The sequence below is a fragment of the Nycticebus coucang genome, chromosome 13 (assembly GCF_027406575.1).
Source record: "Nycticebus coucang isolate mNycCou1 chromosome 13, mNycCou1.pri, whole genome shotgun sequence".
NCBI lineage: Eukaryota > Metazoa > Chordata > Mammalia > Primates > Lorisidae > Nycticebus > Nycticebus coucang.
Window position 1 is genome coordinate 70,071,196 of NC_069792.1, and position 14,189 is coordinate 70,085,384.

Sequence of the window (14,189 nt, forward strand, 5' to 3'; positions counted from 1 at the left end):
ATGAAAAATAGATAAAAACAGGGCGGTGCCTGTGGCTCAGTCAGTAACGCACCGGCCCCATATACCAAGGGTGGGGGATTCGGACCCAGCCCCGGCCAAACTGCAACCAAAAAATAGCCAGGCGTTGTGGCGGGCGCCTGTAGTCCTAGCTACTCGGGAGGCTGAGCCAAGAGAATCACTTAAGTCCAGGAGTTGGAGGTTGCTGTGAGCTGTGTGAGGCCACGGCACTCTACCGAGGGCCATAAAGTGAGACTCTGTCTCTACAAAAAAAAAAAAAAAGAAAGAAAGAAAAATAGATAAAAACAAATTGTCATGCAATTAGGTAAATTAGGAATTTGACAAATTTTATAATTTGCCACCAATTTACCAAGAGTTGTCTATTATCTAAACAAATTTGGGTCATGTTGAATATGGGCGGGTATGAACATTTTAACAACCTGTATTTTTTTTTTATGTAATTTACACATTAATACCCTTAAACTGCTTTCTATGAGGCAGGTTTGGACACTTACACCAGCTGCCAACAAATATTCAAACTAACAGGTGTTACTTCCTGCCTGCCAGTGGATTGGTTTGGACAGTTTACCTACCTAATATGTGATTATTTGAAAGTTTTACTGTAGCTGTTTTGAAACTATATTCCTTTGAACATACAGGATCCCCCCGAGGAATGTATCTGGGAAAGGGTTGAGGGAAAAGGTCTTGGGGGGGGCTCCCTCCACCTTTCCTTGACCCCTCCATTTCCATCTTAATGACATATTAAACTTTTGCCCACTGTTTGAAAATTGAACTGCATTGCTAAGAATTACTTAAAATTCATTAGCTCATTTATTCAACAATATTAAACTTTTACTATTGGCATTTTTAAAGTTATGAAATATTCAATTTACTCAGCACATCTATTCATTTTTCCAACAAATATTGCAATAATGTAAAATAAACAACTATCATTAGAGATCTGTTCTTATTATTTAAAAACTAAGAAAAATTAGAAATTAATGAAAACACTAGTGATATTAGTAATAAGGTTACAGTCCTCAGCTGTCAAATCTGTGCAATGAAGCTAAGGCTGACGTGAAGACCTGTGGGGACAGCAAACCTTAAACTGCAATAACCCCCCACTGAACTTTGGCCTAGTTAGCTATATATTAATAATGAGGACAAGAATAGCATTAAAGGGTTTTATAAAATTCTGGGACTACCTTTAAATGTTTAGGGGGGAATCTAATTGGGGATTTTAAAATACGTGTTGGTTCCCTGAGAATGGAAAATCTCCAACAATCTTACTGTGTAGTGTTGTAATTTAACTAATTCAAACTTCAGAAACAAAATAGAGACAACCCATAAAGGGCACCCCCAGTGAGCTAAGCTATACAGGTCATTAAACTTGAAAACATGTCATCTTTCAAAATTAGCATCAGCAATTCCATCGATAGTAAGTTTACCTATTTGATACCAGTGAGTTTGGAGACTTACATGTGAGTATTGCATAAGTTCAAGATATTCACATTGCAATTGCATCTTATTAATATTTCAGTAGCTGCTCTATTTCAGATACACATCTAGATGGATACCTGTGCTAACTGGCATGCTCTTTTTTTTTTTATTGTTGGGGATTCATCGAGGGTACAATAAGCCAGGTTACACTGATTGCAATTGTTAGGTAAAGTCCCTCTTGCAATCATGTCTTGCCCCCATAAAGTGTGACACACACCAAGGCCCCACCCACCTCCCTCCTTCCCTCTTTCTGTTCCCCCCCATAACCATAATTGTCATTAATTGTCCTCATATCAAAATTGAGTACATAGGATTCATGCTTCTCCATTCTTGTGATGCTTTACTAAGAATAATGTCTTCCATGTCCATCCAGGTTAATACGAAGGATGTAAAGTCTCCATTTTTTTTAATGGCTGAATAGTATTCCATGGTATACATATACCACAGCTTGTTAATCCATTCCTGGGTTGGTGGGCATTTAGGCTGTTTCCACATTTTGGCGATTGTAAATTGAGCTGCAATAAACAGTCTAGTACAAGTGTCCTTATGATAAAAGGATTTCTTTCCTTCTGGGTAGCTGCCCAACTGGCATGCTCTTTCAATAGTTCGACACAAACTTAGGAAACACTTTCTGCGCAGGCCTGTGTAAGTGATCTTCATCATATAGTATAAGTCACAGGGTAAACAAGTAACATTTACCTTACTCTACATCTTCCACACTCACTGACAAAAGAAAATGTCTGCATAAGCCTGAAGGCATTACCAGAGAAATTATTAGCTGCCAGTAGGGACACATCTGGCTTAGTATGTTTCACATCATTTTCAGTGTTAAAAATTACCTTTCCCTTTGTTTAGTGGAAGAAATTCAGGCAATTTGGGTAGATGACAGAGACCAAACCATCCTAAAAACTTCTCAGTTTAAATATTTCTATATAAGAATTAGAAAAGAGCATTCAGGTACAGACCCAATAGACATAGCCTCCAAAAATAAAGAGAGGATGATCCACTGGGTGCTTCCTTCCTTAAAAATGTCTTTGATAAGAAAGGGGTCCACATTTTTGTACACAGTGTAAAAGGATTTAAACGCTAAGATGCCTTCCCTCTTTTGGACCATGAGGCTAAAACCAAAGGGGGGTTGGAATTTCCCAACTTCACCACAAAAGATAATCTTGTATTGGAACAAAACTTGAGGATGACTCAGAATGTAATTAGAGTTGTACATCTAAGCAAATGACACAACATAGCTTGTGGTGTTAAAAATCAAACAACGAGAAAACAAAGGAAATTTTAAAAACGTAAAGAAAAGACCAAGACAAAGTCCAGGAAACAAAACAAAAACAAAAATTCCTTAATTAGCAAATTATAGGATAGGGGTTGATAAAACCCTGTATTTTGTAGCTGAGCAACCCACTTGTTACTCCTCCCCTCTCCTCATCTCCACAAGCGAGAACAACTTCTAATGTTTATATATGAAACAAATGACAGGGGAGAGGTTTCTAAATACAATGCGTGCAAGAGGCTGAGTTGAAGTCCCTTTTCTAAGAAGGCCTCCAGTGTTTTGCCAGCATTCTCGCCAATGCAGCCACCGGCAGGACGAAACACGTAAGCCAGAGAACCTTGTGGCTGAGACTTGTTTATCCAAAGGCTGCTCATCAGTGATTAGCATCAGTGATGCTAATGGCATTTGTATTGCCATTCAGGTGTTTTTCTTTTCTGACATGTATCTGCTTTGGGAATATGTGTCTGTTCATGTGATGATGGGCAAGGGAAAGAAAAGACATGAAATTTCCTTGCCTGCACTCCTCTAAAATGCCACCGCACGGCACGTCCAGACACCAAGCCAACAAATGGCTTAGTCAGGCTCGCTGCCAACTGGCATGGACCTGAAGATTACTGGGCCTCCTGGAGGGCAATCTTTTTCCCACACAACAAACCTCACAAATTAACTTGCAATGGTCCCAATATTAATACTAATTCCTCTCGCAATGAACTTCAGCAAATTCTTTCTGAAAAGGGCCAGATATTAAACCTTTCAGGCTTTATGGGCCATTTGACCTCTGTTCTAACTCCTCAACTGTGCGTTCCTTGGAGGAAAGCAGCCACAGACAACACACAGAGGAACGGTGTCCCTCTGTTCCAATGAACTCTATTTACAATTGCAGAGACCATATATAATAGAATGGGTATGGCTATTTTACAATAAAACTTTATTTACAAACACAGGTGGCAGGAAGAATTTGGCCCAATGGCCGCAGTTGGTTGACTCTTGTTAGAGAGGATGGAAACTCAGAATATTAATAAAAATTTCTTCCACTACATAGTTAAAAGGGGAATGAAGTAATATAGTTGAATCTCATTTTCATACATATATTTAACTATAGTCCAAATATGCCCCTGAACTTCATTCATTTTTCTAATCATCATAACAAAACAAAACAAAACAGTATTCTCTGCCAACTATGTTCTAAGCATTATGATAGAAAAGTCAATCTGCTACTAAAAATAATGAATAAAAAACTGGTGAACAGGACAAGTACAGTGTCTGCCTCATAGAGCACAGGGTCAGTGAGAATATAGAGTCATTCATTTTGCAAATATTTATTGAGGTCCTACTGTGTGTCATGAAGCCTTCCTGGTGTAAGGTATGCCACATCAACAAGATAGACAAGGACCCCACTCTAGTTAAGTTTGCATTCTTAGTACGGAGAGACAGAATAAACAATCTGACAAATAATAAGGAACACAACTCATATGATCGTAAATGCCATGAAGAATTCAAACAGTACAATATGTCAGGAAATCACTTAGGCAGGCGGGGAGGGTGGTAGGTGCTCACAGAAGACTTTCTGAGTAGACTTCTAAGTGAAGACCTGCAGGACCAGAATGAAGAGAAAGAGCGTCCATACGGGAAGAATTTTCCAAGCTGAATAAACAGTCCCTGAGGCTGAAATGAGCTTGTCTGCTGGCAAAAAAATAAGAAGCCCAAGGTCATTTGAGTATCTGGAATGTCCTTTCCAGGTAGTAAATGATCAGGCCAAAGAGGGGTATGGGGCAGATCACACATCATGTGAGAAATGCAGATTTCATTCTTATGTAAGAGATGTAGGTGGACTTTAAGGAAGAAAATGCATTAAACAAATAATTACATATGAGACGAGTGCAATTCAAAGAAAACTCTAAGGCTGGGTGAGGAAGGACTGCAAACACCCATAGCACAGGCCCTACTGGCCATGGCCCTCCAACTTGAGATCCAGCAATGAAGAGAGTTTGTGATGTTAGCCTAGCTTCCGAGACTGAACAGGGTAATATCCTTCCTTGGAGCTTTTGATTCTAAAATACAACAAGCAAACAATGACACTTAACTCTTGGTTGAAGAGTTAACACAGATTCTGAAGGGTTTTGACTTGGTTTAAAAATCAGGTTTGAAAGACAATTATTCCCTTTAACCTTTCTTGGCAAGTGCCATTTTCCCCAATCTCTGTGCATAAATTATATGTGTATATTTCTTCAAATTTAGTGACAAATGATTAAAAACATACTTATTAGCTGTCTACACATTTCACACAAGTGAAAAGAAGACATAAGAGCAGCCACTCTGGCACAGTATTTCACTGTCCCCTCCAGCCAGCAAAACAATAACACACAGGTAAGAAGTGAGTTCTAGTTACTTAGATACACAGGTTCACATATGATACATATGCCACAAACATATGCGGTAAATGCTTCCCCACTGGTCTGAACAGACTAAATTCTTGCGCTTATGGAAGTACAAAGAATTCTTGTACAGAAGACAAAATAGCTGACCCTCAAGTAATATGGCACTAAAAACTAAGCAAACTTTAGCATCTGAAATAGTTACAAGGTCCCTTAATTTGCATTATTTTATATTCGGCTCCATAGAATAAGCTGAGTATAAAACCTGATTTAAAAAATTTTTTTATTATAACAGGTATTTATTCAGAACATAAACATGTTCAGAAAGAACATGATTTAAAATTTTTTTTTTTTTTTGTAGAGACAGAGTCTCACTTTATGGCCCTCGGGTAGAGTGCCATGGCATCACACAGCTCACAGCAACCTCCAACTCCTGGGCTTAAGCGATTCTCTTGCCTCAGCCTCCCGAGTAGCTGGGACTACAGGCGCCCACCACAACGCCCAGGTATTTTTTGGTTGCAGTTCAGCCGGGGCCGGGTTTGAACCCACCACCCTCGGTATATGGGGCCGGCGCCTTACTGACTGAGCCACAGGTGCCGCCCTAAAAAATTTTTTTATTATAACAGGTATTTATTCAGAACATAAACATGTTCAGAGAGAACATGATTTAAAAAATTTTTTTATTATAACAGGTATTTATTCAGAACATAAACATGTTCAGAAAGAAATAGACGGATAAGAGACATTCATTACACTTGAGCAACTCACAGTCTAGGTAGGAAAACAGGACTAGAATCAAAAACTTGAAACCACCATCACCACAGCTCCATAGAAGAACAGTGCTAGCCGGTACTAGGATGACACAATAGAACTGCCTGAGAGAGGAAGTAGGGTGTGGGTGGATTCCCTGGAGGAACTGGCCACAGGTGATCCTTAAAGAATAATTAAGAGGATAAAACGAAATGCATATAGAAGTTTTTGAGATCTTAGATCATCAACTAAATATAATTTGAATGATTAATAATCACCTCTTCTGCACCTAATGTTTTAATTCATATTGTGACAAAAATAACATAAGGTAGAGTCCTTGCCTACATCACAACCTATGATCTATTTAGGAAGTAAGGTGTATACCCCAAACAATGTGTTAACAGAAGGTGGTATAGCTTACAATAGATAGACAATGTATCCATTTCACATTTAACAAACATTTTTGAATAACTATTACATATTTGCTCTCTAGTGTTCTGGCTCCTGAAGATATGGAGGTGGACAAATACTCAGGGTCACTGACCTCGTGGAGGCCACATTTGAGTGGATACTAAGGTGGGTTAATATAGTAACAAATGGGTTAAAAAATCATCAACATCAGTGTGTTTCCAGCAATAGCACCTCTAACTGAAGGTGTCTGAAGCAAAGAATATAAGATACCAACAGAGGATATCCTTACTCAAAAATTTCTGCCAATAGAAAAACTTAGCTAAACACTCTAATAAGAGGTTTTCAATTCTTAATTTTAAAGTAGTAACTGTTTTTTTATTACTTTTTTATTAGATCATAACTGCATATATTACTGCACTTATGGGGTACAATGTGCTGACTCTATGTACAATCTAGAATATTATTCTGGATGGCAATTCACAACTACATTTTCCACTAATAATCATCAAATTTAACGAGCATCAAATATTTTTAGTAGATAGACTCTCATTCTCTGTTACAGGGCATATTTTGGCTCAATTTATAATTTCAACCAAAGGAAAGGCATCATTTGGCAAAAACAAAACATATTTTCTAAGGATTCCCCAAATCCTAGGATCTTTTATACACACACACACACACATCTAAAACTAAATATTTTAAATGTACATCTTTGTGAACTTTTAAGATATGGGAAACAGAAAACAGTAGTTCTGGGCTGTTAGTCAATACATTTCTGAAAGGTAGGAATGGATTTAAGAAAGTAGAAAAGACACAAAGGCCACTTGTATTTATTTGTACCCACCCCAAATCTCATCACTTTCAGGTATTTGGTATGGCTTGGTAATAATTCTGAAAAGATCTATACGAAAGAAGAGAGTCAAACCCAGACATATACCCAGGTGTTTCATCCAGTAAAATTATGATACTGGGCATATTACACAGACCACCTTCCCTATCTGACAAGTCAGGATGATGCTCTCAACCTACCTCACGTGGATCATCAAGTTATCCTAGAAAATTGAATTAAGTTTGTCAGATGTCAGGAGCTCAGTGCCATAACAGCTCGGACACTAAGGTTGACCAATAAATCATTTGCTGCTTGCATACCTTGCTTCTCATCCTGTTCACTTGCACGAACAGAAAAGCTGAGGAATGAAGTTTGAGAGTGTAAATTACAGAAAGTCACTTCTAGTGACGGCCATTGCCTTGTGAAGAATGTCAGAAAGACTTTACCAATCTTCAGGGAAGAGAATGGATTAACATAATTATCATCTAGCTTCAACCAGCGTTGATAACACACATTTGTTCTGCATCAAAAACTTTCCTGACAGTGATGTCATGAGGTGCATAATAATCACTGCACTTAAATTAATTATTTTGTTGAATGAATGGATGGATTAACTTCCCTTACATACACAATAACTCCAGTTTCTGCAGTATATTGCTTCTTCCTACAAGTAGCACAAATTGCCGTATTAAGCATACTAAATGGTTACAGTATAATGATTTCCATTTCAATCATCAAAATAAATATATCACATAAAGTTTAGAACTTGGAATTCCAGAAGAAAAACCCTAATTTCTTCTAATTAAGGGAAACTTACAGAGAGACCTTAGCAAGCCCTTTATTTGGTTTCTTGATCCTCCAACCAATCACATTAACGATGACAAAAGATATGCAAATTTAAACTGACAATAGTCAAGCCAAACTGCTGGGACTCAAACCAACAGGGGCATTTTCAGCACAGATTCAGCTTGATTTTCACACTCAAAAGGGTCAATGTAACGAAAGAACATTTTAATAGTTATTCTTGGCTATAATTTGAAAGCTACCCCATAATCATTGACCAAAAACAATGCAAACAAGAATCAAATTTATTTTACAAAATAAATTAACATATGAAACATGTTCCTGATTTAAGCCTAGCAGGACTGTATGTTTACCCTGTCACTGCTGAATAATTGCATAGCAACACAAAATATGCATTACTATGTTTGAATCACTATTTTGATTATATATTTTAAGCAAGCAAAACCTTACATTTTTGGTAGAATAGCTCATTCAGGATAATTTGGGACTAAATTTCCCTCCCCACTCCCCTCAAAAAATCTAGACTAATTTATAATGATTGAATTCTCTTTAAAAACTATTACTATTAAACTATTTTTGTATGTGCAAAATAATAAGAAGCTATTTAACCAAATGCATTTGTTAATATGGAAACAGGTTTTTCAAAAGAAAAAGAAAACCAGATGAACCCAAAACTTCAGTCACAATTGTCCAAAAAATTGCAGGATTTCATCTGTTTTCTAGTCTTTTGTCTACTTATTGATAACCTGTTAGAGACCTGTGTGCCTGTAACAGAAAGACTAACTACAATTCCAATTTTGGAAACTGTAGAACTACTAAGTTCTACTTAACATGTCAAATGAAACAGTGATCTTAGTTCAGTCCCTAGTGGACAAAAGCAGAATAACTGTTACTTGGCATGATTCAGCAGGCAGCGACCTCAGAGAGTGACCACACAGGAACAAAAAAGAACATACGTCCTTTCTCTAGCTTTTATCTTCCTAAAAGGTTTGGCTGGATAACAGATGAAATTAAAGAAATATGACTGCATTCCACCTATATGCACCAGGTGAATCTATCAGAAAAGGTCTTGGGAAAGAAGCTTTTCACAAATGGGGGCTCTGCCTCCCTGCTAGTAGCAGAGTCAGTGGGATACACTTATTATCTGCTACTTATCTAATATAGGACAAATGGGCTGCGGAAATTGTGTTCTTAATATAAAAGGCATATCTTCAACAAAAACTCTTAAATGCTTAATAGGTAAATAGCTGAATAAACTATTCTATTTGATGTCTACAAATTGGGATTAAATTCATCAAGTAACATGGCTACTCAGACTCCCCAGGTAACTACAGTGTGTCTGTAAACCACCTTGCCCTGAGAAAGAAGATGATTCAGGAGTACAGAATAGCCTGTGTGTTGCGTTCAGCCCAACTCTGCAGGTGCATGTCTTCCTGAACAGCCAGAAAGGGCTCAATCTCCCCTCTCACAGTGGCCAAACAACCCTTTCCTGTGAGTTAATATTAAAGTTTATCTGCTTAATTTTTTCTCAATGACAGAAGATATATCAGTCCCCTACTGTTCTATCCTTTGCTGAAATTAACAGCTCCCTTCACTTACATAGACAATTTCTCCACCCAAATATCATACTTTATTTTTACTCTCACTTCATGTTAATTTTATAAAAGGTTGGAAAGAAAACTTGTGATGGTTTGCCATCCCAGCTGTAAAAATGGACCAGATGAAAAATAGATTTGATCCTAACTACGTACTGTCCTTATTATTACTTTTTTTCTTTTTACCAACTTGCTCCATAGCTACATGCTTGCTTTTTCTTTTTATGTTGGGTTTTGACAGGCAGAATATTCAAGTTTTCAAAAAGAGCAAACCAGAGATGTCATAAAGTTTGCCAGTGCCAGACACCCAAACGCGGTGCCACCGTACAGTCACAGGTTTGCCCCAGCCTAAAAACCCTGGCTTGCCCAGGAAGTCAAGCCCAGAAAGCAGTTTTGCATTTGCAAACACTGCCCCCCTGGAGCAAAAGGTAAACACACAAATGCCCCCTATGGAACTCGCTAGTTAGCTGCAGTGGGAGAAGGGAAAACACTCCCTGCAATTAGAAACTGAAAGCAATCACTTACTTTTTGCAGCCACTGAGTATAATTTTCCATCACATGCTCCAGATGTTGAAGTTTCTGGGAAGAGAAGTCCGGTTCCACGTGTGGTGCGTCCCTCTGCAGAGCGTTTGTGTTGTACTGGTCTGTCGTACTCTCACGACAGTTCCCGTCGTGTTCTGGAAGAATGAAAGTGTAGGCACACTGCCCATGTTGAATCCGGTTGTATCTTCTCCCTCCGTGTTCTGGACTTCGGCGCTGGTTGCTGCACCCTGTGTGAGTCAGAATGGCAGCGAGGAAGGCAAAGGAAAGGAAAACTGTCATTGTACTCCCAGCGCTCTGCCTCCGTGCCTCTGCAAAACTCGCTCCTTCCTTCTGACCTTTAAACTAGTTTCTTTATTTCAGGTAAAACTGCTTGTTGGTTTGACTGTTTCCCCCTCAAAGGAAGCGTTTGAAGAAGCATAGAAAACCAGCCATTTGTTAGCTTTGTTCTAAAATGTTATTTTTTTTATTTCACTGTAATGATAGTTTTTCCTTCGTTAAAACTTGAGATATTTATTGCATAGTAGCTGAGATTTATTGTTTCCTCTCTGCGTGACCGTTCAGCGTGGAGCCTGCCTGAGTCAGCTGCGTGTACATATTCTAGACCCTTTCCTCTACCCTATCTGCTGCAGATCTGCTATTTTCTCCCAGACCTCAGTGAGTTTTATTAAGGTTGCACATCCAAGCCAGGCTGGAAGCCGGCTGCCTTTCACAAGATGACTTGACAGGAATGCATGAGTGTGCCCCTATGCGAAGGATTGCTGATGGCTTAGGGCTGCGGATCGTCTTACAAATTGGCTAGATGCGCATGACCTGGATCTGTATGGCCCTCCCAATCGTGTATGGCCCTCCCGCCCCTTGGGCAGCCAATTGCCCTGAGCCTTTAGCAGATTCCTGGAGAATCAATAAATAGAGCAGTCCACCTTAATACACTTTTGGTGTGCATGCTGACCTACTAAAACCTAGCAATCTAGAAGAATGTTTTCAAAGTCACTGTTTAATTGAAGAACCCTAAGAAGAAAATCAGCATAAAGTCTAATAAAATTATTTTTAAGAGTAAATGACATTAACTGTATAATGATTAAATTTCTATCCACAAATTTAATCTTGACTTTGAGGTAAAGTATAGTAAAAACCATTTCTAGACATAGTATCCTTTCATTGTATTCACTTAAGACTTTTAAGAGTTAGAAAGAATAATCAGAGAGGATCCAATGAGCAAGAAAATTACTATCGTTTGTCATTTACGGCAATACAGCATGTGCATGCTAAACAGAATTATCTGTTCGGGATATAGTTCTGAAATGGAACTGGTGCCCTGATCAGAATGCAGCTCCTTATGCTCTGTGTATATAAATTGAGCAACTTTCCTACAAAAACAATGTGGTTACAGTTTAAAACAGCACCCTGAGAATTATTAATTCCTGTGGTACATCCTCATCATATATTTCACAAGGACCTCCTTAGTTTTGCTGCGGTTGTCTTTAACACTGGTGTGGAAGTTCCACATAAACCCTCCTGTGGCTGCATAAGACCCCCGAGAACAAGCATATGCCAGCTGTGCCCACGGCAGGCAAAGGGCTGTGCAGGTGACATCTCAGTGGTTTTATTAAGAAAGAAGGAAAAATGATCAGAAAGTGATTTCTCTTAGTCACAGTAGAAACATTTGAACAATAGGACCAGTCAAACATAAAGAATAGGTGATAGTTACAGAACTTAGGGTACATCTTTGAGATCTTTACTAGGTGTGTGCAGAAACTATGAATTATAAGTCGGGGTTTTCATCAGGAACTGGGGGAATTTTAGGCAACGGAGCCTCTCAACTGCAGTCATGGTGTAAAAACAAAAGCCGCAGGTGCCATGTCCCGTGTCCTGGAATTGGAGCAGGGCCGTGGGTGAAAGTCAGTGGTGGATAGAGATGGAAATTTCAGAAGAAGCTAGAGGAGAGGTCAAAACAAATTTCAGAAAAAAATGTGCTTTACGGGGGGACACATCTTCCTGAGATGATTCCTCAGTTCTTTCTGTACCAATTAAAAAACTTCTGATTGGATTGATGTGAAAGCAGATTATGCCAAAGCAAAAAACAAACCAAGAAACAAACACAACTCTTTGAACCACCTTTGCAGCCTCCTCTTGTATTGCTGCATGTCTCCCTATTGGGTGATACATCACTTGGGTGTAACAATATAATGACATTTACTAATAGCTTGCTATTTGCCAGGTCAATCACTACGCACTATCTCATTTAATCATTACAACCTAAGACATGCATATTATGTTTAGTCCGGTTTTATCAATGGGAAAACTGAGTCCCAGGAAGGCTAAGTGGCCATAATTCATGTAGCTAGCAGGTGGTGAGGCCGGGATGTGGACCCAGGAAAACTGACTCAGAGCCTATGTTTCTAACCATCAGGCAACCCTGCCTTTGAAAACCTCTGTGAGGAATGAAAACAGTTTGGAAATGGCTCCAGCTGCATTGACTTAACAGTCCTGAAGTGGAGGGAGCCAAGGTAACTAAGAAAATAACAGTCAGGAAACCCATTTGACACCTCCGAAGTGACTCAATTCTTTGCCTGCATACATACACACACACACACACACACATAAGTGGCAGGTAACCCAGGCCTCACAGTCACAAGGATTAAGTGGACTGGCAAAGCACAGACTATCTAAGACCATTTTCCAACATTGCTTGATTTGAAAATTATCCATGGAAAAGAGAGAGTCCAAACCCGACATCTATAAGTGTTTTGTTAAGAACTAAATACAGCAGAAAATTGGCAGAAGCCTAATGGATGAGTGGAATAGTCTCTACTAAAGTGCTCCTGTGTTTGCAAACAGCCGAGACTGTGAAAAATGTGTCCCTCCACTGTGTGTCTGTATGTGTCAAAGTCTGCTTGTCCACACGAATTTTTTCAACCTGAATAAATGAAAAACAAGGAATGCACAGTGTCCTGAGAGAGGAGACAACTAAGAAAGGGAAGCCCGGAGAGCAAGTTTAGAAAAGAGGGACAAGGAGGCAGAAAAAGAAATCCAGTCTGGGTCCTTGTTTTTCCAGAAAAACATAAACAACCAGAAATCATAACACTGAAAGGACTAGTGTCAATCTGGAGAAATGACTGAAGATCAATTTTAAGTAATTAGAAAATATAGGAATGTGCAGAAGGGATTCCTACATCTTGGAACTCCAGCTGAGAGACAGTAGGTGCTTTTAAGGATCCTGACACACTCAAGACGATATGTTTTCAGGGCCAGGAGCTGCCACACTGTTGGTTGGGGCTGATTTTTCAGAAATGAAAAATGAAAAATGCAAAATTCAGGTACTACTATAAAGAATAGGCCAGTTTAGAAAAAAAATTATTCTACCACACCTCCAAAAAAGGTTTAAAAATTCTAACAAACTAAACAGTTCTATTAAATTAAATTCTGAGGTAGTTTGATTTCAAAAACTTTGTACTTTATTTGCATTATTAAAACTGTAGAATAAGGAAATGTCAGCCTTAGGGTTCTGCCCTCCTATTTACAAACAGTCCTCAATGTTCTGGTTGTTAAGAAATGTTAATGGGACCAAGCACCATTTATACCAAAACTTGATGACTAAGAACCCATCTTTGTTACTTCTTAGTAAAATTTTCCTAATTTCTCTGGCCCAATAAGTGGCTTTCTCATTGAATTTCAAAAACCTTCTCTTGTACTTCTAAAACAGCACTTCTCATGCTGCTTTCTAATTGTTTCCTTTTGGGGTCTGTCTCTCTCTTTAGCTGTGAGCTTCGAAAGTGATCTCCTTTTCATCATTGATCTCCCCTCCCCCCGCACTATTGTTTGAAGGAATGAAAGAATAAACAAATGAATGAAGGAACTAATTAATTACTCCATTGGTGCAACTTCCTGGTTCTCTATCTGGCTACTACATGACTGGCCACATCCCTTGTGTTTGTTAAGCACGTTTGCCTAGAATCTATAGGTATTATAAGGAACTGGGGGGACAGGGAGCACAACTTATTCTAAAGAATGAGTTAGTCACCAGAACATAGTACAATCATAACACGTAGTATTATTTAACCTTTAACTAACAGTTTTATGAAATGTTTTAGAACCCTCATAATTAT

General features: G+C 38.7%; 1 protein-coding gene across 2 annotated transcripts in view; it reads right to left on the reverse strand.

Moving 5' to 3' along the window:
• The window catches only part of ANGPT1 (angiopoietin 1), a 249,671-nt gene extending 238,633 nt beyond the window's left edge, over nucleotides 1–11,038 (reverse strand). The window contains exon 1 of one of the 2 annotated variants that reach the window (XM_053559457.1): nucleotides 10,066–11,038. In XM_053559457.1, coding sequence (XP_053415432.1) covers nucleotides 10,066–10,362 — 297 coding nt within the window. In that variant the 5' untranslated portion in view covers nucleotides 10,363–11,038. The remainder of the gene's footprint in view (nucleotides 1–10,065) is intronic. The other variant, XM_053559458.1, reaches the window with a different exon arrangement.
• Nucleotides 11,039–14,189: the final 3,151 nt, after the last annotated feature.